The 24,904-nt window shown below is 51.2% G+C and overlaps 1 protein-coding gene across 4 annotated transcripts in view; it reads left to right on the top strand.

Annotated features, from left to right (window-relative positions):
* Positions 1-24,527, top strand: part of UBE3B (ubiquitin protein ligase E3B) — a 55,015-nt gene extending 30,488 nt beyond the window's left edge. For 3 of the 4 annotated variants that reach the window (XM_019649111.1, XM_019649110.1, XM_019649109.1), the window contains exons 18-28: positions 539-638; positions 5,476-5,595; positions 9,902-10,078; positions 10,207-10,317; positions 12,739-12,876; positions 13,165-13,230; positions 15,126-15,184; positions 17,634-17,816; positions 18,253-18,364; positions 21,181-21,273; positions 22,303-24,527. In XM_019649111.1, the coding sequence (XP_019504656.1) occupies positions 539-638; positions 5,476-5,595; positions 9,902-10,078; positions 10,207-10,317; positions 12,739-12,876; positions 13,165-13,230; positions 15,126-15,184; positions 17,634-17,816; positions 18,253-18,364; positions 21,181-21,273; positions 22,303-22,494 (1,351 nt within the window). In that variant the 3' untranslated portion in view covers positions 22,495-24,527. The other variant, XM_019649112.1, reaches the window with a different exon arrangement.
* The last annotated feature ends 377 nt before the right edge of the window (positions 24,528-24,904 follow it).

Here is a 24,904-nt window from a genome sequence, read left to right as displayed (position 1 = left end):
CTCAGCTGCGGAGGGCAGTGTCACTGGCCCTCATATGTGGGATCCGAACCGGGGCCCTCTGGCATCCCAAGCGAGTTCTTAACCATCGCGCCACTTAAAGGGCAGTTTTTTATCAGCAGAATTAGGATAACAACTACAGCTAGGTCTTTTTGAGAGGTGGGGTTGGGAGATCGTCTTGCGACAACTCAGGATAAGATCATGTCCAAATTCTTTTATCAGTGACATGTCAGCTCTTACATAACTCTTGGAGTGATGGCACTAGAGTAGGGACTGGCAAACTTTTTCGGTAACGGGCCAGACGGTAAACATTTTAGGCTTTGCAGACTGGACAACCTCTGTTGTAACTACTCGACTCTGCCGTTGTAGGGTGAAAGGAGCCAGAGACAATATGTCATGAATGAGTGTGGTTGTGTCCCATTAAAACTTTATTTACAAAAGCGGGCAGCAGGCAGGATTTGACCTACAGGCCATCATTTGCCAACCCTGCACTAGACAGCGTTCTTGTTTTCATAACAAACCCATGTCTTTTCTTTCTAAGGGATCTCAAACCTAGTGTGCTGTTCCAGGAACTCGACAAGGACAGAAAACGGGCACAGCTGATCCTGCAGTACATCCCTCACGTCATTCCTCACAAAAACGTGAGTTGTACTCAGAGCTGGGCTCCTTGTGTGTCTCTGTTCCACCACGAGGTTCCTGATGTTTCATTTCTGTTCTAGCAATCGGAAATGCAGAAATGAGATCATTCATTCGGCAAATGCAAACTGATAGGATCTTAATCTGTGTTGGGTATTAAGCAAACTACTGGGGTGCAGAGATTGAAGACAGTAGGAACTGGCAGTTCTGGTAGAGTGGGGTGTATGTATGCCACAGGGATGGAAACTGTGGGAGCCCAGGGAACGGGGTCAGGAGTGTAGGCAAAAGTGGGCAGTGTTTAACCCTTCGTTGGGCGCAACTGATCTCACAGATTCATTGCACACAAAGATGCCACTATGAAATACGTCTTTACTGTACTAACTCACAAACACGACTGGCGATAGGTTACGGTAGAGGAGGAAGATACGGAAGCGATGAGTCACGATACTTAAGTTAACTGTTAGATATTTGAACATTTGTGTGCAATGAATCTCCGAGATCAGTTGTGCCCAACGGAGGGTTAAAGGCCTCGGGTGGGAGAATGTGGTAGATCCTATTGGCGAGCCAGATGTATGGTCTGGCTGGAGAGAATAGAAGGTGGAAGTCAAGAAGCTGAGGAGGTTTGTAGGAGTTGAAACAGCAAGGACCTTGTCAAGCAAGGGCAGGAGCTTGCATTTTGTCCAAAGCCGTTGGAGAGCTTTCAGCTTTGGAGGTACCTGGTTAGAGCTATGCTTGAGAAAGTTCTTCTGGCTGTAGTATGGGGCACTGGCTAGAGACAGAGGTGTCACAGCCATCTGGTCTGGCGTCAGGTTGGGGCCATGGGAGTAGAAAGATAATACGGTCAGGAGATTTTTTTAAGGCGGTAACACCTACAGGCCTTGGAGAATGACGGCATTCAGAGGAGAAGGAATGGAGGACTTCAGATGATGCTCAGGTGTCTGGCTCGGGCACCTGGGTGCCTGGGAGAGCCATTCCCAGAGGTAGGAGCACGGCCAGAGCAGGTCTGGGAAGTGCCAGCAAAGTTGGCTTTGAGCAGGTAACATGGGAGGTGCCTGTGACCCCTCAGGGCCATTGGACACATGGGTCTGGGGCTCAGGAGAGAGCACCCCAATCTCCTAACTGCATTTACGGCCATGGATGAGGTGCTCAGGGAACCAGATGGAGTAAGAAGATCAGGGGACCGAGGCCAGAACCCTGCAGGATCTGTCCCTTCAAGGGCCAGCGCTAGGAGAGGAGTCATCAGAGGGAGAAATCCAGCAGAATGTGATGTCACAGACCCAGGGGACATGAGAGACTTGGGAAGCGTCGGCCACTGTAGCAGGAGTGTGTCCAGGGAGAGCACAGGCTCACATTCCTTGTGCCTAGCGGGATACTGGGACAATTCTGTGCTCCCTTAGAAGAGGCTCTTATGGGTTTGGATGTCCCCTCCCCGCCCCGCCCCTCCCCTCCTCTCCCCTTTCCTTTCCTTTTTCCTTCCTTTCCCTTTTTCTTTTGACAAAACAGATATTTTTAGAAAAGTGTAAGTCACATGTTTGTAAATGAAATCTCACTTTTCAGAGATACTTACTCCTCCTCACCGCTCTCTGATATTGTTTCGACCTTGACGTTAATACTTACAATTGCCATTCTTTACCCTCTGGCAGTGATTCGCAAATGGATATGGCTGTTTAAATTCTTATTATGCCTGACAGCAGAGCCTCTCAGAAATAAGGGGCCTCGTGGAAATGACTTCGTTACCCGTGCCCTCCTTGAGGGGCCCCCTTCAGCTGTCTCCCTGACCTTGCCTCAGGTAGAGAACGTGCAGCTTTGCAAAGCAGGCCATTCCTTTGCTTTCCCCTTCCCCATGAAGGACCATCTTGCTCGTCTTAAGCTGATTTACTTCTCTGTAACTTCAGCCCTTTGGCCACTGAAGGTGGAATCGAATCTTCTGAAATTTGCAGACATCTCTCATTTGCCATCTGAGTCTCTGTTTTAGCAGCCTTCCCTTCTCCAACTATTCCTCAGTGACGTGATTTCCAGCCCTTCGTCTCCTGGGCCTAGTCCAGTTTGGTGGAGCCTGACTTAAAACGCAGCGCCGCGTCCTGGACCTGTGTGTCTGTGAGTTCAGCCTGGACCGTAGCGTTCCCATATCGTGTAGTCTGGAATCTCTGCTCTGTATGTCTGCAGCTCAGAAACGGTGTGCTGGGATACCCTGGGGTATTTTAAGTTTTGGAGGGGAACACGGTGAAATCTGTTGGACGCTATATGAAAGTACTACTAGCTCAGGTTCACAGTTTCAGCATTCTTTTTTTTTTTTTTTTTTAAGCTGAGCCATCCTGCCACCTGTTGGCAGCTCAGCGGCTGCTCAGCTCGGGCCGGGACTCGAACCGCTGTTGCTCAGAGCTCACACTCTTGAGCGAGCTCTTAACCAACTGAGCCACCCGGCCGGCCCTTCAGCATTCTATTTGATGATGTCCTGTTTGCTAAGCTGGGTTTTAAAAATGAAATTTAAAAATCCTTTATTTCATTGTATGTCTATTTTAAAAATACAGCTACTACATTCTTAGTACGTAAATACTTATTAAGTCATTAGGACCTACCTACCAAGTAAATGGAGCTGTTAAGTATTTCTTTTGACTGAGGAGTACCTTGAAAATACTGCTGAGCCGTTAGGGGCGCTGTGAGCAGGAAAGTTGGGGAACCTCTGGAGAGTAGTTTGCATGACTTGTGAGTCCAGAGTGTATTCTAATCCTCAAAACCATTTCTTCCTTTTGGAAATTTTGCTTAAGATTGCCATCAAGGCTTTCTGTTGTTGCCTCATAAAATCTCTTGTCCCTCCCTTGGGAAAATAGGGCCCTTCCTCGTCCACTGGCCCGTCCTGCTCCCTGTGACGGCACCAGCAGGTCGGGAGAGTGTCTGAGGTTTGGTGCATTAGAGCAACAGGGCGCTCGTGTCTTCCATCTCGGGCTTCGCCTAACAGGGCATGTGCCGCCTTCTCCCATCGGTTTATTCGTGCTGGAGGGTAACAGGATCCCTCCAGTCCTGCTTTCTTGCCTGTCACCACTCTGCCCTGTGTCCCTAAAGACTAGACCTCTCCCTTGTTCTTGATCTCACTCGAGTGGGTGCCTTTCTTGTTTTCCTTAACGGTATTAAAAGCCTCCACTTGCCTGGTTTGCACACACAACACTCATCCTCTGCACTTTCCTTACATTTTGTTTTTACACGTTTATGTGCAGTTCATCTCCTGACTGGGACTTCCGGTCTCTCCCTTGGTTTGGCCTAGAAGGCTTAGTGCCCCGTGGGATGGGCAGCGGCTATGTGGTGTGGTGTTCTGTGCATGGGCTGTGGGTTTGAATCTGCCAGCCGCCCGCCCGCCCGCTGTGTGACCTTGGGTGAGTCCGTTTCTTCATCTGCAAAATGGGGATAGTGCTCCTTATCCAGATGTCCTTTGCTGCCACTGAGGCCTCACCGCCCCTTGAGACCTGGTTAAGGTTACCTCAAACCACCTTCCACGCCCCTTGGAAATCCAGAGCCCCATCCAGGCTTTCCTTGATTCCTGGGAGGCTGGCGTTCTCGTGGTCACCTCTGCAGCTCTGCTTCTGTGTCTGCACTCTCTGCCCCACCCTGGGTTAACCTGGATGGGAAGCGCATCTTCTGCGTCATGTTCCATAAAATGACATCCCTTGTTCAAGTGATCATGCTGAAGATTTGGAGTCCCTGGAAGCAGTCATGCCACATGGCCCCACACAAGTTAAATACTTGTTCCTGAAAGTCTCCAGCTCCCCCGCCTGAGAAGGGGGAGGCTAGATCCCTTCACCCACCTCGTCCGCCTCCCTCGCTGTTCCTCAGTCTGCTCTATCCTGTCCACATGGCCCTGGGACCCCAAAAGCTTTGGATACTCTTCAGAGCACTTCAGTCTTTATTTCTAGACTCATGAACCAGCCACGTCGAGCTGCTTTGCTAAAAGTAGCCCCTCCACCAAATACATCTGTCCTTAGGAGGCTGTTTGTTGGCAGCTGCTTTTTCTGTTAGGACCATGTTTCCTTCCTAAGTTAATATAAATGATCAAATGAAATGCATTAACCTTCCTTTGTACATACTAGTTAATCCTCATTACTACTGCTGTTCTGATTACTGTTCTTATTTAGGTTTAACAGAGCTCTCAACTTTTGGGGGGATTCCCATTTTTTAAAAAGAATCAGCTGTGGTTGGATCTATGTATTCATTCGGCTGCCATTATTTGAGTGCTATTATTACAGCAGTGTGCAAAAGGGTCAGTGCTTGCCTAAAGGAGCTTATCAGAATCTTGAGAAAGGAGAGAGCAGGTTCTTTTCAAACAATAATTGAGAAATATTACCAGTGGGACCACGGTGCGCTCGAGGGCACCGAGGAGGCAGATAAAAGGTCAGGAACCTTTATTCTGTAGGATCATTTTAAAAATTTCTGACAGTGAAAAAAATTGCCTTTGAAATGTTTCTGTTTTTTAAATTTATAATATTGATTTCCTTTGAAGCAGGCATGGCTGTAGAAAGCCGCCTCTGTACACTTGTCTTGCCACCAGGTTTTTGCAGCGGGTTATTGACTGATTGTTCCCAGACTCTTCTTAGCTGGCCTCTGGCTGCAGCCAGACCACTGTTGCCGGAACCTTTATTCTTTGGCATGTATTCAGCGATATTTTTAATTCCCAAGAATGTTTGGAGGAATGTTAACTGTCCCCCAAGTCATTTCTAACCCGCAGCACCTATTGATGTGTCCCATTCTAGTTGCAGCTCACGTGACTTGACTTTTGTTACTTTTGTACACTGTGTTTTAGGGAACCATCAGTCGTTGACCCTGTTTTGGTCTCCTCTTTGCTCATTTCAGAGAGTTCTCCTGTTCCGAAACATGGTCACCAAGGAGAAGGAGCAGCTGGGGCTTGTGGAAACCAGCTCCGCCTCCCCGCACGTCACTCACATTACTATCCGCCGGTCCCGGATGTTGGAGGTGAGAGACCCACAGAGAAGTGCACTCTGTGAAATGGAGGGTTTTTAGTGGATGATCTGTTGCCTCTGAACAGTTCTTATCACTCCTTGATCTAATGACACTGACATCAAGGCTCTGGGAGCAGGAAAGCGGCCACTTGTCTTGTTTCCTGCTCTGAGAGCTGTGTGATTAAACGTGTCCTCAGTGCTGGAGACCTGCAGTGCAGGATTGCTTTTCCTTTTCTCCGCGAGGGCCCCTGGCGTAGAGCATCAAACACTTTGTGCCTCTTTGAAATGAGGACAGGAAGTGCCATATGTAGACATTCTCATGTCTGTGCAAATTCCATTTGTCCCGGCAGACACTTTGCCCAGACTCCCAGCTGTGAATGTGGAGGCTGCAGCATAGGTGTCACTGAGCCCTACTGGGAAATGCATTTGTCACCGAGCTAGAAGGTCTTTGTAGTCAGATTAGGAGATAAAAAGGAACAGGCCCACCTTAGCCAAACAAAGCCAGTGTCCCGGCTTACCACTGTGTGGGGACTTCATGTGAGTCAGTAATAAGTGCCTGTCCTCAGAACACTTTACCTCCATATGTCAGAAAATGGTCCTGATATATTGATTTTGTGAGAACAAGACCTTGACTACTATCTGCGGGAACATTGTCATAATAAATGTACGTGCCTACAATGTCTGCCTTGCGTGTGCCCCCCCTTCCCCCGCACTCCCCTAGTGTTGTGCAGTGCACAGCCTGCCTGTGTGTGCTCGTCCTGCCAGTGGTGGAATTGATGACTGAGCCCCAAGTACCCATTCCCAGGAGAGCCTTGGCCTGATTTATCTTCCCATGCTTGTTCTTTAGACCTTTCATCACACTCCAGCCAGTTTCTCATTAGCAGGCCATGCAGTATGGGACAATCATGGCATCCCAGGACAGGCCATGGCCACAGAGCCAGCCCCCAACAGATGGCAATGGCTGCAGCGCCTCCTCCCTGCATGCTTATATTTTCTCCCTTCGGGCAGTCACGCTCCTTCCTGGAGACCTTGTTTAAGTCCTGTGACCACTGGTGATGGACACTGAGGTCTGCTGGGAAGCAGCGTGCGGTGGATGATATTTTTGACATTGTTAAAAGCTGGGAGAAGCATCTGCAGTGCCCACAGGGACCCTGCAGGTCATGGGACTGAGTAAAGCTGGCCGAGAGTGTCTCAGCGCAGGAGCACCTTGTTTGCACGCTAAACAAATAGAAAGATTCTTCACTTCCACTGCTCTCCACCGCTTTTGAAACGCAGCCCTCAGCCTAGGTAACTCTACTTAAGAGAAACAGCCCCTCCAGTGGGTTGATGAGTGACAACTGACATCCAGCCTTCGTGTTGGAGAGCAGTAGAGAGTAGGCAGGTGGAGAACACGTGCCCCAGGGAAACACTGAGCACCACCCGACTATTGCCATGTAGAGGTTTGGACTCCATGATGCTCTCGTTTTTTAAGAGAAGGCCAAAATTCAGGGCTTTGTGTGAAACCCCCTGACCTTTTGATGTTGGGAACTAATGAAATTTTATAAAGTACCTAGAAGGTCAAATAACCCCTGTCTTCCCACCAAAGTCAGCTGGTGGGCCACCAATTTACGACCTTCCCTTGGACTCAAAGCAGAAAAAGCCCAGTTGTGCTGTCCACACTCCCTTCTCCAGCACGTTCCCCGCATGCACATCTCTTGTCTCGTAAATTCCTCCGTCCCACCACCCACCATCCCGCTCCGATGTAACTAGCACCCACAGGAAGTCTGGGGTGGTAGGGACCCTGCTGTCTTCTGAGAGTGACAGAGTCCCCAACTGACTCCCTCTCATGTCATTGCTTATGGGAAAGTCACTTGACATCCTGGCTTCTTCCTGAGCTGCTTTTTTAAACACATCGCTCAGGGATGTCAAAGGAGGGATGTCTGTCTTAGTTAGGGTTTAGGCGAAGCCTGTTTTCCTCTTTATGTCCCATTAGAAATATCTCGTCATTGGTGTTCCTGTTGAATGAGGAGGGGGAGAGGGTCGTTTATTCAGTCACCATGGTGTTATCATCTGGTGGTTTGATTATTAAAACATGAGCACACAGTGGCCTCTGCTTGATTTGGACACAAGGGGGCATCCAAAAGTTGATGGTAGACTTATGATTCCAAGGCTTTTTTCTCCTGTGTCCTTTATAATGGTGTGTATTGAAGGCAGTGCTTCTGCATTAGGCGATCGGGTGTTTGTCCTGCAGGAAGACTTCCCCTCAAAGAGTGTGACCTAGGGCTGGAGCTCGGGCATTTCAGGGCTGGAAGGAACCTTACATGTACCTTCACCCAACCCTTTCCCCTCACCCTGTCAGTGGCAGAACGGAGGCCAGAGAAATTCACATTCTTAGTCAGGGTCACTCGGATATCGGGTCTTGAAGTCATTGGAAAACAAAGCCAGCTGTCCTGTCCCTGGGTCAGGGTTCTGCTTCTGCTCATTGAGATGCAGTAGAGGTGAGGTGTGCCCTCCTGCCGCTCACCGCCCTGAGGGGCACAGATTTAATCCTTGAGTGAGGACACCAGTGCCCAGAGTGCCTGGCTGGGGGCGGGGGCGGGGCACAGGAAATAATCAGAGGACACAGGTGGCAATTCCTCTACAACTTGTCAAAGAAGAGGCTGATTGGGGACTGATCAAGCCAAATGGAGCTTTGAGTCCAGCATGCTTCCCTGGGGCACCTGCTGTGTGCTAAGAGCTTTCACACACATTGAGTCTGCGAAGCCCAAACCCCTGCTGACGTGTCCCGGTTAGGGAGACCTCATTTTAAAGCAGCATGGAGGAAATCCTGCAGGCGATCAGGAACACGTTTGTAGTTTCCACCGGTCACCCCAATTCAGTGCCAAGATAATTATCTTAGATGTAGGCAGAATGGTTTAAATGCTACAGCAGCTGCATGCTGACTTCCTGTTTTTCCCTTCTTTTCAGCTAACTTAATGATTCTCAAACTTCACTTGCGTAAAAGTACTTTCCAGGATTGTGCCCTCAAAATTGTGTTCCTGTTCCTTCAGGTGACTTTGGGGACCGCACAGGTTCCTTTTTTCCATGCTCTCTAACGTTGGAGCCTAACCCTGAGTAAGGTTGGGAGCCACCACAGACAGTCCTTTGGATCACAAGGGAAATGTGATCAACAGGAAGGCAGCAAGGGTTCTACAAAACAGGTCTCACAAGACTGGCCTCATCTGCTTTGTGATGGGGCCAGAGTGGCAGATGAGCGGATGCCGTGGAGATGCCCCTGTCAGCAAAACATCTGAGAGCACTGCAGTTGTGCCTGAGAGGGAGAAATGGGGGCAACCTCAGCAGGATATTATGTGACCGCATCTAAAGACCTAGGTCTTACCCTGGTGAATGGGCCTCATGTTGGCCCAAAGGCCTCCTCCCTGGGTCCTGTCCTGTTCAGCACTGTTTTATAACCACTGAAATAAAAACCTAAGCAGCTTGCTCATCAGCGTCCACATGCCAGAAATATGCTAGGTGACAGAATGAGGAGCCAGGAAGACCTCATCAGATTAGAATCAAGAGACAATCTAAGTAAGACGAGTTAGCCGCAGAACTCAGAAGTTGTGCCCGGGAATTCTGGGTAGGGGAGATTGCTGAACGGCCGCCTGTCCTGAGAGAGCTGCATAGGAGCCAGCAGTGTGCCGAGGCTTGTCCCCTTAGCTCCTGCCCTTGTCCAGCCCCAGCGTCACTCCTGCTTTCTGCCCTGTCCCCTGCCGTCTATCTACCCTGCTGCCAGCAGAAAGCCAGCCATGTTGCTCCTTGCCTAAGTCCTTCTGTGGCTCCCCATTGCCTGCAGGATATAATTTAAACTCCTCAGCAGGACTCACAAGGCCTTTCATGTGCTAGGGAAAGACACCAAGAATTGGGGGTGGAGGGTATTTTTATTTTTCATCTCCTAGCTGTCTGTAAGTTTGATTGATTGATTGATTGTTTGAGTTTTGCCGTGAGCTAAGAGATACACTTAGTAAAATAGAGGTGTGGTCTTGTCTCAGTTTCTTCCATCCTTTGTCTGATGGCCGAGAGCTTGTCTGACTTGTCTAATTCCCTGTCTCGCTGCTCTGCATCCTCTTGAGGGCAGCCTCCCCTTGCCGAAGAGTGGTAAAGTCACATCCCCCCAAATAAATTTTCCTTTTAACAGGCTCTCATGTAAAGCAGGTGAGAACTGCTCCTCTCATGCACCCTGACTTGCGCGTTCCTTACACTGGGAAAGCGGCTCACAGGGGAAAAGGGGCCTTGAGGGGAGCCCTGACTTACTCAGAAGGCCCTGGGTTCCTAATGGGCTATAACTCTGCCCTTGGTAGGACGGCTATGAGCAGCTGCGGCAGCTTTCCCAGCATGCCATGAAGGGTGTGATCCGCGTGAAGTTCGTCAATGACCTCGGGGTGGACGAGGCGGGGATCGATCAGGACGGCGTTTTCAAGGAGTTCTTGGAAGAGATCATCAAGAGGGTATCTGACCCGGCCCTCAACCTGTTCAAGGTAGTTAAGGGACGCGCGAGCGGGCTTGACAGTAGCCAGATTCGAGGTGGCAAATGAAACGGGAAGGACTGGGCCTGCTCGTTACAGGGCGTGTAACCCCTGCCTCCGTCCGTCTTTTTGCCTTGCAGACAACCAGCGGGGATGAGAGACTCTACCCTTCTCCCACTTCTTACATCCATGAGAATTACCTGCAGCTCTTCGAGTTTGTGGGCAAGATGCTGGGGAAGGCTGTGTATGAGGTAGGCGCGTTCAGCAGCGATGAACTGGGGTGCAAAATGAGATGTGAGAAGTACCTTTGGGCTTCGTGTGCATTTATGTCATCAGGCCCAGCCATGTAAACAACCTGTCCTTAGGATAAAGTCAAGGAAGGAGGGACAGGAACCAAGATGACTGTACAAAATACGGGGTGCTGTCCGTGTGCTCTCATTTAATCCTCTCAGTAGTCCTGTGGGTGCTGCTGCTGCCTGTTTACATCAGGATGCGAGAACTGAGGCTTCGAGAAGTCACTTACCCAGAGTCGCATCGCTAGTTCAGTGGCAGAGTCCTGAATGGAACCCAGGCCAGCCTGAGACCCACCCCAGTCTCCTGTTTCCCCGAGGGTTGAGGGGTCATGCGCCAGAGCCAGGTCTCCATGTGGAAGTCTGGGTGGGATGAGGGCAGAGTCCTTTGGGGTTTGATAGTAGTTACAGTTGTTTTAAAACCCTTTGTTAATTGAGTGAGGGCTTGGAAGTGAGCCAGAGGTACCTGGGAGGTGCCTGCAGACTAGAACATGAAGGCAAGACATGGCCCATAGCAGCTGGTCAAGACCGGCCTTCCCTGGCTAGTTATGTGACTGTGCGTGTAAGTCGCTTTCCTCCTTTAGGTCCCTTCTTTAGGTTCTCATCAGGAAAGTGGAGATAATATGTTATTTGCTTACTGTAGATGGTAAATGAGGTGATAGAGGGAGAACACCTCCAACGGTGCCTGGCACCTGCTCCTGGGGGAAGTGGAGCTGCCACCCTCACTGTCATTAAGAGGAAGGGGGTCTGAACGTGCCCTTCTCAGTCTCACGGGGTCAGGGCGGTGTGGACTTCTGCAGGCTCCGGTGAGGCCCCCATAGCTGCAATCTTCCTCCACTGAGAGCCGAGCTGGCAGGATGCCCTCCTGGTGGCAGTTGACCCCACACACACACACACACCCAGGAAGCCCTGCTCCACAGGAAGGAAGAAAAGCTACAGCTCGAGCTTGTCGTTGGCCGGGCTTCGTGGCCTTCACGGTGGGCGCCAGAGCAGCCGGGGACCTCCCTCAGGCCCAGGCAGCCAGGATCCTGGCTGAGCACCTGAGCCGCGCTCATCTCACCGGCCATCACAAGCCCTGGAGGAGCCAGAATGCCTCCCACAGGCAGAGCCAGAGCTGGGGGGGTTGGGGGAGGAGGCCATGTGGGCCGACGTCCTTTACTCGTACGTAATCCATCATTCTCTCTGTCCGCAGCCTCAGTCCCTGGCCGCTAGGAAGTCGGGGGCCCCATCTGAGTCTTTGCCCAAACACCCTCCAGTCCTCCTACTGCGGGCTGGCTGGGTAGCCTGAGCTCATTTTCTGTGCTTGTTTTCACATCTGCAAAATGGAGACTTCTCAGCTGATTGCCATTTTTAAAAAAATCTCATGAAGACCTACCTGAGCACGTGCCATGTTTTCCCTTTAAGCATGTGGCCCTGATGAGCCTCGGAGGAGTCTGGGCCAGCTGAAAAGCATGACTTCCTGGCTTTTGTGAATGCCCTCCCCTATTTCCTGGGCCCCATCTGTCTCCTCTGTCTCCAACAATAATAGTGCAGATGAAAGAAGTTAGGAGACATAGTGGGCCCCGGATGAGGAGCAGTGCCCATGAACTCGTATAAACCCCTGATCCTCTGTGACAGGTCCTCGCTGAGTGGGATTGACTCTCCCATCCAAATCTCTCCAGCCCACACACCCCTGTCGGTCCTTCAGCCGCTGCCCTGGTTCAGTCTGTGGGCAGTTCTCCGTGGTCTTAGGCAGCGCTTCCTGGTTGTGCTGTGTCTCTGCCTCCTGTCTTCCTCCCCTGGTTCATTCCCCACGTAAAGTGCAGATGTGACACTGCCCTGCTTAGAGCCCTCCCAGCTCTCCCTGCTGCCCTCAGGGTAGAATCCAGACTCCAGGAGGCCTGTGCGGCCCTGCCTGCCTCTGGCCTCGCTGCCCAACTCCCCTTCCTCTCACACAGATGTGCTGTCCCTGGACCGTGCCTGTGGGCCTCATGCTAAAGGCCTTGGCTTCTTAGGTCTAGTTTAGATGTCTCTTCCTCCAGGAAGTTTCCCCGCCCTGCCTCCCGGTGAGAGCCTGTCCTCTGTGCTCCTCCACACCCTGCGCCTTTATGGACAGCTGACAGGCTGTGCTGCTCCCCATTTACAGAAGGGAGAGCTGAGGCCCCGTGGACTTGATCCCTGAGCTGTGCAGCTCCAGAGTCTGTGCCCTTAACCGCGTGCTGTAATGTCCCCAGGAGACACTCGCTTGTTCGTTAAGTGGTAGGGAGGTATTGTTCTCCAGACTGAAACTTTAGGAAGTGCCTAGAGATGCCCTTGGCACCCCCGGGGGTGGTGCGGGGCGGGCAGCCTGAGTGGCCTCTGATGAGATCACTGACACGGAGCCCTGTCTGTCCTCCCTCTCAGGGAATTGTGGTGGACGTGCCCTTCGCCTCCTTCTTCCTGAGCCAGCTGCTGGGGCACCACCACAGCATCTTCTACAGCTCTGTGGATGAACTGCCTTCGCTGGACTCGGAGTTCTACAAAAACCTCACTTCCATTAAGGTCAGTGTGGAACACAGGGTTTCGCTGAGCACTAGTGTGAGCCCCTGGGAAGTGAAGCCCTGCAGGGTGTGGTGTGAGGGAACGAGATGTCCTGCTGTGTGAAGAGGCCCCCATGTGCCCTCCTCGGGACTGCTGCTCACGGCCTCCTTCCTCCAGGTGACAGGTGGCCTTCTGTGCATCAGGCTGTACGGCAGCCACAGCCGTCACTGCCCGCGCAGGCCTCTTAGGACAGGAGTGTTAAACTCTTCAAGGATGTAGCCAACACTCTCCACTTCTCTGTTGTACTAGCGTTATGATGGGGATATCGCTGACCTGGGCCTGACGCTGTCGTACGATGAGGACGTCATGGGGCAGGTAGGTTGGCCTCTGGCTGCGCTCGCCGTCCTCTCCCTCCATGGACTTCTGAGGCCTGCGCTGCTTGCGGTGCTTCCCACAGGAGGCCCACAGACCTGGAGGACCTGGCTGGCTGGCCGGCCTCTCGTCCTCCGTCTCCCCGCCCATCTCCATTCTCCCGCCTTGCCAGGCGGGAGGGCAGGGCGTCCCCCTTCCATTCCTAGCTGGCATGGCCTTTGCCTGCTCTCCCCTCACTGTGCCGAGGTGGCACTCTGGGTCATTCCTGCTGGAAGCCGTAACTCCCCGTTACCATGGTGAGGATTAGCTGTCAGTCACACCGGGAGGATTGTGACTTAGGAGGAAGAAGCCACTGAGAAGTGCCTCTTAACAGTCCTGTCCTTGTTCCGACTCGTTATAAAGAGCAGAGCAGGAAGAAGAGACCCTTGGAATCATGGCTGCAGAGGTGTTTCCTCCCCGAGGTTTTCCTTTCAGTTTTTCTCAGAAATGCCCTCAGTCCCTTCCAGTTTCGTCCCAATGGACACCTGCCTGCCCAAGCCTCTCTGCACGTGGTCTGAGGGCTGCTCTGCAGAAACCGCGCCATGAGCTTAGCAGTGTGGGCTGGCTTCTTGGGGCCCTGCCTGTGTCACCTTAGGTCACTCTGTCTCCCCAGGCCACACTTTCCTTATCTCAAAAAAGTACCGTTTGCCAAATGCAGGCCCTTGCTGGGACCAGTGTCACTGGATGCTCTAAATGTCTGCATGTCCCGCCCTCTTGCAGACCTGCCAAGCACACTGGCTTATAAGGGCTCTGAGGAGCCCACGAGAAAGAAACCTGGGGTAGTGACGTTAGCTCCACTTCCTCCAGCTCATTTGAGTACAGACCTCCTCTTTCAGAGAAGGAGAATGCCATCTCAGAATGATTCCCCATGTAATAGCTCACAGACAGGGTGTTTCCCGGGAACCCTTTATGGGAAACACCGGGCTGGGTGATTCCTAAGGGCCCTTCCAGCTCTAAAAGCTCTGGTGCGCCCCAAGATGTAGACAGCAGTGCAACCAGAGGTCGCTGTTTTTCGAACTTGCTACATCTCTAGAGTTATATTAATAGAATTTCTATTAAAATTATCTTAAAATTACACATTCTTTGATGTTTAGGTGACCCACAGTTCTTTTTTTTTAATTATTTATTTTTCAGCTATAGTTGACATTCGATATTATTTTATATTAGTTTCAGGAGTACAGTGAGGTTCTTGAAGTTGAAGAAGTTGACTCTATAGAATTTTCAAATAAATCTTTAATCAGATTTTCAGTCTTCCTCCTGACATTCTTAATTTTCTCTCCCGACTATAAAAATAATGCAAACTCGTAACCAAATATTCAGCCATAATATGAGCATAAAAATGAAAATGTAAACCACCTATAGTGCTGGTGACTGGAGAGTGCCACGGTTCACAGGTGGCCTGTGTCCTTGAAGATTTTGCTCCCTGGGCATGCATGTAATTTTTAAAAAAAATTTTTATAGAAGCAATAACCATGCCATGCATGCTTCCCCCCCTTCCCCCACTTTTCAATAATATAAATTTTCCTCATATATTTTTTGAAGAGCTGCACAGCGTTCCAGGGTTGTAACCATCCTATTGTGCTCTTAGATGTTAACACATTCCCCTCCACGACATCCTGACGCCTGAATACCAATGTTTGAACAAGGCTCAGATGAGAAGACACCTTTTATGTTGATCATGCAGGGTCTGCTTGCTGATAATTAAGCCGTGGCTTTTTGTGAAAATGATTGCTTCCAAACATGGCTCCTCTTAGTTCTGTCATTATTACGGACACTGGCATCGGGCCCTTTCATCTCCAGGGAACTTCATTCCCCCACTGGAATCCTCTCGAGTAATTGCTCCCCATCTTCTCCCCCAGCTTGTTTGCCATGAACTGATTCCTGGAGGGAAGACCATCCCTGTTACAAATGAAAATAAGTGAGTATAGCAATTCGATTTTTAAGGTCACCACTTGAAAAGACTTCATTCTGGCTCTCCGGGCTCCCTTTGAGAATTTATGAAGATAGATTGAAGTAGAAAGAGGCCATAAATATCATAATGGAATTTACTGGTTACAGTTCATAGGCTAAAATCGTATTAAATTCGATTTGCAAAATAAGAATTGACAATTTATTTTTTGCAGTAGCACTTCTAAGGTCAGAGGCACCCAGGCTGTGGTGTTCCTAGGAATTTAATGACGGCTCTAGATGCAGACAGATGGATCCTGAGCCATTCAGGCACGCAGTCCTGAACCCAGAGGGCACGGAGGCGGAAAGACACCTTGGAAGAGCCGATCATTTTGGAAGGGTAGCATGTGGCAGTTGTATAAAACACTGTTCTTGAGAACGCACAGTAATGAATTCAAATGCAGCAGACAGGCCCTTCGACGGGAGATTCTGAGGCCTGGCATCTATTGTCACAGATAACAGGCTTTTAGGAATCAATCACAAATGTCAAATTCTGCTCCCTAGAAGCAAAAGCCCTCAGTGCACTGTCTCCACCCGGCGCTGTTCTCACCTAACAGCAAAACCTGGCATGAAGAGTAGCTATTGGCCATTTTGTCAGTCAGTCAGTCTTCCCCTGCCACCGGGCTCAGCTGAGCATCTGAACTGTAAATCTGAGTGTCACTCTTCAGTGACAAGTGAGAGGTCAGTCCCACCCGGTGAGTCATTCGGATCAGATGCTCGTTACAGCCCAGTGTTCCCGAGCATCGAGTCCCTCGAGTTGGGTGGTCCGGTCAGTCTGCTTGCTTGGGAGCTGTCATCCAGATGGAAGAACAGACCCAGTTCTCATCGTCATTGAAATACACCAGTTTGACTCTTGGCCACGGGGCATTAGTTTGACAACTGAGAAAGAACACAACACCGGTTGGGAGGAACCGCCTGGGGGCACCAGAGAGCAAGGGGGGACCCTGTTCCTGCCTTGCCACGTGCCCTCTTACCACCCCTTCAGAGGGCTTCACGTGACAAAACATGTAAAATACCTTCCAGGATGTCTGGCTCAAAGCAGGGCCTAAATAAACGAGAGCAGTGATTGTCACCATCATCGGATATGTGACCTGTCACATTACAGCCTGCCACCCTCAGATGGGCAGGGGTTTTTCCCTGGGCGTGATGGCACAGAGGTGATGGGAGGAGCTGTACATACGTAGAACAGCCAGAGGCCATGGCTCAGCGCAGCCCGTGTTGGAGTGATTCCTGTCCTGCTCGGAAACCTCCTATGTGGAAAGTCATTTCACAAACTCTTACGTGTTCTTAGCGTAAAACTTCAGCGTAAGGGCAAGGGTATTCAGTTCTGCAGATGACCTTAAAAGGCATGGCAGTGCCAGCTTCCTCCCTCCTCAGGAGTGACGTTTGATCTTGCACTTCCTGGGTGTTAAATGGAAAAGTCTGTCTCTCGCTGTCTCTCTGTAAAATGGAACAGTATTAGTAACCTGCTTGAAAGAGGATAGGAAAGGAGTAACAATAATAGAAAAAGGCATATTTGAGTGTAATGTGCAAATTTGCTGCTGAATAATTTTTTAAAATAGGGACATGTTCAAGGTCAGTGACTCAGATCTGAGCATTGTGAGGAAAACAGATTTATCTGGACTGTCCTAATTTGGAATTTTAACAGTTGTGCCTGGGCTGACCTCAGGTTTTTTCATCTCTGAATAAATGGTTTGCTAAGAAACCAGCGATGCTAGCAAGCCTCTTGGAACGTATTTAACTTGTTCAAAAGAATTGTCGTATATTCCACAGTTGTTGATGCGAGCACTGTTCATAGAAGCAGACCCGGGAAGGTCTGCTTGGAACTGCTGTTGTTGCTCTGACTTCCCCGTTGAACCTAAACATAAGCCAGCTGTGTTTGGTTAACACTTTCTGCAGGCTTGCCTTTTCATGGCCTGGACTCTTGGTCCAGGTGAGCGAGGTTTTGATTGAAGTTTCAACATGAAACAGTTATTCTCTGCTTTAAAGCCTCCTGGAGGACTGAATTATATCTTAATTGGTATATTCCAGACAGATGAAATTAAATACAACCCAAAAAGTCCCCTTTGTACCAGGAAGGGCCATCTCCTTACCTGGAGAATGTCTCACTTTGCTTCTTGACACAGTGGGGTGTCATCCTGATGTCTGACCCACTGGTTTTTTTGTTTTGTTTTGTTCTATTTTTTGTTTTGGAGGAGTGAATGAGGTAATGCCCTTGAATGTGTAACGCACCCACAGTGGCACACAGTGTACCCTTCAGGAGAGCTATCGTCATCGTCGTCTCCGTTGTTCTGGTCAAGCGTTCTGGTACTTTCTGTTTTTGTAAAATGGTTCAGAAATGCCTGGACTCATCTTCCAGCCCATTGGGAACAGCCTGCCCTGTCCTGTTAATTTCCGTCATTTTCTTTTGTTGGCAACAGAATTAGCTACATCCATCTGATGGCACATTTTCGAATGCACACTCAGATCAAAAACCAGACAGCTGCCCTCATTAGCGGATTCCGTTCCATTATCAAACCCGACTGGATCCGGATGTTCTCAACCCCTGAGCTCCAGCGTCTCATTTCCGGTGACAATGCTGAGATTGATCTGGAAGATTTAAAGTAAGGAGCGAGTAACGGGGAGAGGGTGAAAGTCTTAGGCCTCCTAGAAAGCACGCTGCTCCCATGTAGGGTCCCTTTTGAAGAGTGGTCTCAGGGGCCCGCCTCCAAATGCATTCCTCCTCCCTGGTCACTGGGTGAATTGCTTTGAAATAAAAGCCCCACCACTTATCTGCCTAGAGACTGAGAAACGGAAGTACATCTTGAGGACGGCTGGGCTCTCTGAAATCCTACGAGGTAGTATTTCAGGATCTCCTGTCAGCTGCTGCTTGGGAGCCGCAGGGCCAGCTCTTGAGCTCTCTACCCGTTTAGCTTCCAGGGACATGGGGTTATTAAGGCCTGAACTCCTGGCTTTAAGAAGTTAGTAGCCAGTAGTGCCCTTGTCTAACTGCCATGCCTGTCTGTGTGTGGCTGAGCCCATTGTCTGGATTGTTTGCAGGAAGCACACGGTGTACTACGGTGGTTTTCATGGAAGCCACAGGGTCATTATCTGGCTCTGGGATATTCTGGCCTCCGACTTCACGCCCAACGAGAGAGCTATGTTTCTGAAGGTATTTCATATGTTACCTATACATGCATTCGTGTGTATGTAGATAGTCTCATAAACCCAGAAGGCCAGGTGATATAATAATTTGCACTGGAAAACAGTACAGTGATCAGAAGGACCTCATACCGTCAGCATATCCTGCCCCACAGGTGGGTCTAGCTGGGAGGTCAAGCAGTAACCTAAGGGGCCCCGAGACAGACAGGGCTGCGTCCAGTCAGCCCGTGAGCCTGCAGCGTGCCCTCTGCGGGGACAGGCCTGCAGGGGCGGGCTGCTGCTTGGGCTCGGCACTCCTTCTGCCCCTTTGCCGGTGCTGGCCTTGCTGACATCTCGTTTCTTGCTTTCCTTTCATTATAGAAGTGAGTGGTGTTTACCAAGAAAATACAGACAAGCAAACTTTTAAACAACCCCTGTTCCTACAGTGTAGGATGTACACTCCCTCCATTCCTACTCACCACGGACTGCCCCTACTCTTTCTCAGCGTGAATATGCAATAACACACACACAAAAGGTCCCAGTAAAATGCACATGATCAAGTAGGCGGATATTAATGTCTATTTTTGCAAATAGAGTGGCTGATATTAACCAGGCCTTCTGTACAGGTGTCTTTAAAATTGTAATGTTCAAAATGTTCCCCCAGTGCCACTGTGTTTTTTCCTTACCGACATCGGCAACGCGTTTTATAGGAGCCTGAATGGCACGCACTTGTCTGTGTGTTGTACGTGCGTGCGTGTGTATAAAAATGGGGCATCCCTTTCCACCTGCTCTTCTATTTGGTATTTCATCATGAGCATTTTGCCATTTTCTGGGGGTAAATGTAAGTGCCTTGAAATATTCTCCTTTGGACATTTGGGTTTCTAGAATGGTCTCACGTGACCTCAGTGGTTGAGGCAGCATGGATAGTATTGCCACCAGTTGTGATGGCAGCGGGCTTGGCTTTCTTTCTCCTTGGCTTGCCATTCTGAGGAGGGTTCGTTCCCATGGAGGAAGCCCTCGCACCAGCCCACAGAGGCAGACATGCACTAGTCATCCCTGCAGGTCTTGGGGGACTCAGGGTGGGCAGGTGGACATAATTCCAGTAGTTGATTCTTAAGAAAACCAGCTCAGTTTTTCCAGCAGTGCCTTTGGCGACAGAACAGCCCCTGGCGACCTGTAAAACCAACTGCTCAGCCTGCATCTCCTAGAAAGAGAGAAAAGCTGGTGTCTCCTAACCATGCAGTCCTGGCCCCATGCAGTGGGCGCGCATGCGTGTAGGCATGTGTGTGCATGCACACACACGTGCGCACCTTTGGAGAGCCTGTCACCAAGCCTACTGTTCCTGTCATGGGCCTGCCCTTTTCTGTGGCTGCAGCCAGGCCTCAGAGCCGGTGGAAGCCACAGACCTGTTGTACAGGAGTAGATGTGACGTTCTTTAAATGTAATCATAGCAGAGCATCGGGGGCTTCCCGTGCTCCCATTCCTGCTCCTGTCCCAGGGCGGTGAGCGCTCCCCTCTCTCCTCCCCCAGCCCCAGCTTGCAGCAGGCAGCGGTCTGAGCAGGCTGAATGGCGATGTGCACAGACACTTCTGGGTGTGTCTCCTTAGCCTTAAAACAGGTCGAATCATGCAGCGTTGGGGAGTGAATAGATGAGGTTGGGTTCATGGAGTACTCGGCACGGTGTGGAAACTCAGCAGTTTCTAAATCGCAAGTGCTACTCCGGTTTTTATGGTGGGAAAGAAAATAGGATACTAATATATCTTGTCAATACTTTTTGTACAAACTGTTTTTGTAGCGTGACTTTGGATATAAAATTTCTCAGGAATCTCACAACCATTTTATAACATTGTTTAAATGGTAATGTTTATCTTAAGACCCAAACACGCAACGTACCACAAAATTTTGAAGCAAGCTCAGTGTTATAAGTAGCAGGTACCTATATCTCCTAGAGAAGGGAGAGCAGTTTGGGCTAACATTGAATTAAAGGAAGTGCATGGTTTCCTTGGACTTCCCTACGTGGGGTTACCATTTGGATTTCCAGGTTAGACATGTGTCTGCCCAGGCACGAGCTAGCGGTACATTTGGGAAAGTGACACAGGCACAGCCATCTGGAAGATGCAGAGAATTCCAAGAGTCGCAGGAAGTGTGGCTGGCTGCCCTTAGGCCCTCTATGGTGTGCCCAGTGTCTGGTCCTCCCCTCCGCCTCGCTCTCTCCGAGGCTGATTTTCGTCAGTGTACTGAGAGCAGGTTTGTCTGTCACAGAAGGGCTCCCAGGAGCTGGGCTCAGAGACTGCTCAGTAGACCAGCAGGCCAGGGGCTCAGGTGAGCGCACCTGCACATCCTCCCTGCGTGGCCAGGAAGCCGAGCAGGAAGCCAGTGCAAAGCAGGCGAGTGCAATTGTGTGATCCTCACAGCGGCTCCAGGCCCCTCAGCCTGGGCACAGCTCTCTCTCCGTGCCCTCTCCTCTCCGGTGTCTCGCTGCGTGGCATCTCTTACGGGAGGCTGTCAGTCAGCAGTGATTCCGCTGCCTGCGTGACAGCCCCGCTGGACATCGTCCCCTGGTGGGGAGTTTGGTTGTTCCTGAACTCTTCAGCCACATATTGGCCACCAGCCCCTGGCCGATGCGCACAAATGATTAGCCATGTCCGCTGGTGTGGATTTCATGTGTTAGCCCCAGAGAGCAGCACCCTTAGGAGAGATGGGAGATGGGTCCCAATTCTTGGGCCGAATGCTCCCTGTGTCACCTGTGCTGCTGGCTGAACATCAGCTAATGAGACAGTGACTAGAGAAGGCTGACTGAGGGGGCACAGGCCCCACTCTGTCCCGTGACTCTGCCTTGTGTTGCAGTTTGTGACCAGCTGCTCCCGGCCCCCACTCCTGGGATTCGCCTACCTCAAGCCGCCGTTCTCCATCCGCTGTGTCGAAGTGTCAGATGACCAGGTACCACGGTGGGGGGCGAGTCAGTCAGCTGCTCTCTCTTGTCTGCTGAGCCCACCACAGGGTGGGATCTGGACTCCTGGGCCACCCGAGAGGGTTCCGTGGTTCTCGGGCTGGAGAGCAGGCTAGCCTTGCCGAGGACACCCGCGGACGGACCTGGGCTGCTCTGGGCGTGGGCTTTCTCAGCCCCTTCCTCCTTATTCCCTCAGGGAATAGTCACGGGGAGCACTTTTTAGTAGCTGCTGGTCTGGTCACAGCTCCAAGCCTGAGAGGTCATGTGGGAGCGGGGTGGGGACCTGGGCCTGGGACTCGGACAGGCACCGGCTTGAATGCCAGCTCTTCCACTGCTGGCTGTACGTCTGTAAAGGCAGAATGAACATGTAGGGGTTATTACTGAGCTCCGCGGTGGTGGAGGGGCTGCTCAAATAGTATCTGCTGTTAAAAGTGTCTCCCCATCCCCACCCCCCAAAAAGAGAACACCCAGTGGCCTCTGAGTGTCTCTGCCTTTCAGGATGCTATAGTCTGGGCTCCGAACCCTGCCCCGCCCCCACACACACACACACCTTGTGTGACACTAGCCCCCTCACTTAAGGAAGGCTGCCCCAAGTGACAGTCTGCCACGAGCCACAGCACTGGCTGGCGAGGTCAGTGAGGAAACGTTAGACTGCACTCAGAAATGTGTTGTTACCCAAAGTATTTTGAGAGTCCTGGCTCTGAAAATTTGTTAACCAGTAATTGGCAGCTAACCAGAAGGCCCCATTTCCGAGCGCTTACTACAGGATTCCCATGCAGGGCTCAAGGAGTGGGGCTCGCTTCTGTGCACTCAGCCCTCGAGGCCACTTGCCCTCTGTTTGGTGGCCGGCCTCGGGGAGCGGTGTCCGCACTCACAGGCCAGCCATGCCAGCGCCACATGCCGCACTCTGCCCAGCACCCAGGGGCCGCCAGGTCCTCTCCCAGGCCACTCGTTCTGGCCCCTGCCCAGTCTCCCGTGCCGGGCACCTGCCAACCCGAGACTGTGGTGTGTGCTCACAGGACACCGGGGACACCCTGGGCAGCGTCCTCCGAGGCTTTTTCACCATCCGCAAGCGGGAGCCAGGCGGCCGTCTGCCCACCTCCTCCACCTGCTTCAACCTGCTCAAGTTGCCCAACTACAGCAAGAAGAGCGTCCTCCGGGAGAAGCTGCGCTACGCCATCAGCATGAACACGGGCTTCGAGCTCTCCTAGCTCCCGACCCCGCTGCGGACTGCCTGCCCTCAGGGACTGGCCTGCCAGGGCCTTTGGCTCCAGGCGGGCAGCGTTCCTGGTGACAGGTGACGTGCAGCCCCAGACCCGCTCTATAGCCATGAGACCCCCCTGTGGCCTCCAGAACTTTAGATGTACATGACGACGCTACACAACACTCTCCAGGTGACGCCAGTGGGAAGGGGCGGTTGGAAATAAACGTCCCGATTCCGCCAGCATTGGTCCTTTTCTCCTACTTGCCAGTGGCCTGAAGCCCAGGCCTGTGGTGGCAGAGGGGCTTCTCCTTTTGATAGTTTGGTCTTTTTGTGAGTCTTTTCTTCCCTTCACTTTCTGAGTGAACTGCCTGAACAAGCCCCAGAAACCCCAAGGCTCCAGAGTGGTCTTCGTGGCACGGGCCTGAGTGCACGAAACGCTCTCCTTTCGTTCCTGAAAACTCTACTCAGGTAAGGCCTTGCCAAGCCTCTATGCACCCAAAAAAGTCTCAGCCTCTCTCCAGACAGCTAGGCCCACCTGGTCCCCAGGGACGCAGAGGTGCCTGCTGGGAGACCGGGAGGCCGTGGGGCACAGGAAGTTGGGGGCGCTGCTCCCACCTGGGAGCCGCCCGTTCCACACGGTGGCAGGCCCCCATCCCCGGTCTCGCCTCCGATGCTCTGGGTCCTCAGCAGGCCGAGCCGCCCAGGAGCCTCCACTGGCCTGACCCCGTCCTGTGCGCGCACACTGGCGTCCTGGGCTTATGAGGAAAACCCTGTTAGCCCTCAGAGCGACTCCACTTCTAGAAGGCACTGGCTGTTACCCAAAGCCTGCTCGTTCCCACGGAGCAGCGGCCTTTCTCGCTTGTCTGCCTCGCTTGCTCTCTAGTAAGAAACAAACACTAGACAAAGGTACCTGTCTCCTGTGGGCAGTGGCTCTACTCCACAGATTGTAAAATCCCAAGAAACTCGGGTCTCACAACCGCCCTTCCTCAGCACTGGGAACCTGGGAGCCCTTTGCTCTGACCGACCCAGCTCGCCAGGCTGAGGAAACCCATGTACCCTCTAGGTTGGTTTCTTTGTTGTTGGGGTTTTTTTTGTTGTTACTTTGTTTTCTCTTCCAACCCATTATGCTCCTCTGTCTTCATCCTTGACTTTTATCATGAGAACTTTACCTCTAGATCCAGGGAATTGAGGCAAAGGCCATGGTGGTGGTCTGTGTTGACAGCCATCCACTCTCGCCCACCCCTTCATGCCCCTTGTGCATCCCACCACCGAGGCTGAAGCCAGAATGAAAGCCAGGAGTGTCTGGTCCGTCCTCGGCTCTGTGGAGCGGCTTAGGGCTCCCGGCTCTCTTCCAAGCAGCGTAACACCTTCCAGCAAGAACCTTAATTTGGCAGCACAGCAGACAAGACCCATCTCCATGGCTTCCCTCAGAGGGTTTCTGCTGGACGTCAGTGTCCTGTGTGGGTCCAAGCCTGGCTGTGTTAGAGCCCCTGGCTTCCGGAGAACAGACTGTGTGTTTTACTTTTAGGAGAAGACGGCCAGGAATTTAAAGACAGGAATTTGTTATTGTTTAAGGTTTGCTAGTAACCTCTGATTCTATGGATTTACCACCTTCTTTATAAATGCTCAGTTCCTCTGAAGATCTCTTCTGAACGTGTGTGTACACTGGGCAGTCTGTACGCATATGCTGAGGCCTGAGGAGTTGTCAGCCTGCCCAAAGAAGTTTGTTCCCATCTTGGTTGCCTGAGAATCAGCCTGTGTGGGAGGGATTGGGGGAGGAGTGGCTTCTAAGCACTGACTTCAACGTTGTTGTTTTTGTTTGATGAGGAGGGGTAGTTTGTAATTTCATTTAAATTCTTCTCTTCAACAGCTGGAAATATTGCACTATCTTAAAACACTAAATCTGTCCTTTTATAGCTGGTGTTCAGTGACACCTCAATGGCTCTTGATGGCTCTACAAAGTTGTTTTTTGTTTTCAGAGATAACTTATGGATTAAAATGTGATCAAAGGCTTTATTAAATTTGTACTACAGCACCTGATGGCTGTGTTCTGCTTTTTGTCCTAAGAAGGAGCCCTTCCCAACCACGTGCCCTCAAGACCGAGTGGCTGGGGCTCAAGCACAGAGGCTCCTACAGTGCATAGAGGCTGGGGGGTAACGTCACAGGCGCCCGAGTCCCACTGCCTACGCGGAGCTAACAGCGGTTGATAGTTGGTCCTATTTGCTTCTGGTTTTAAGGTCACACATTTGAGAGAAAACTGGTCACCCTCTGCACCACCCATGCTCTTGTCTCCTTCACCCACTCCCCAGAGGCAGCCGTCATCCTGGAGCTCACGTATTACACAGTAATGTATAAAAGTGAGAGATGCTTGTTGAAAAGAACCCAGACAAGTCAAAAGTGGATGAAACAAAATCCCA

The sequence above is a fragment of the Hipposideros armiger genome, unplaced genomic scaffold, assembly GCF_001890085.2.
Source record: "Hipposideros armiger isolate ML-2016 unplaced genomic scaffold, ASM189008v1 scaffold_129, whole genome shotgun sequence".
In the NCBI taxonomy this organism is placed as follows: Eukaryota; Metazoa; Chordata; class Mammalia; order Chiroptera; family Hipposideridae; genus Hipposideros; species Hipposideros armiger.
The sequence above is the reverse complement of the archived record's forward strand: the minus strand, read 5'-3'. Positions and strand labels throughout refer to the sequence as shown.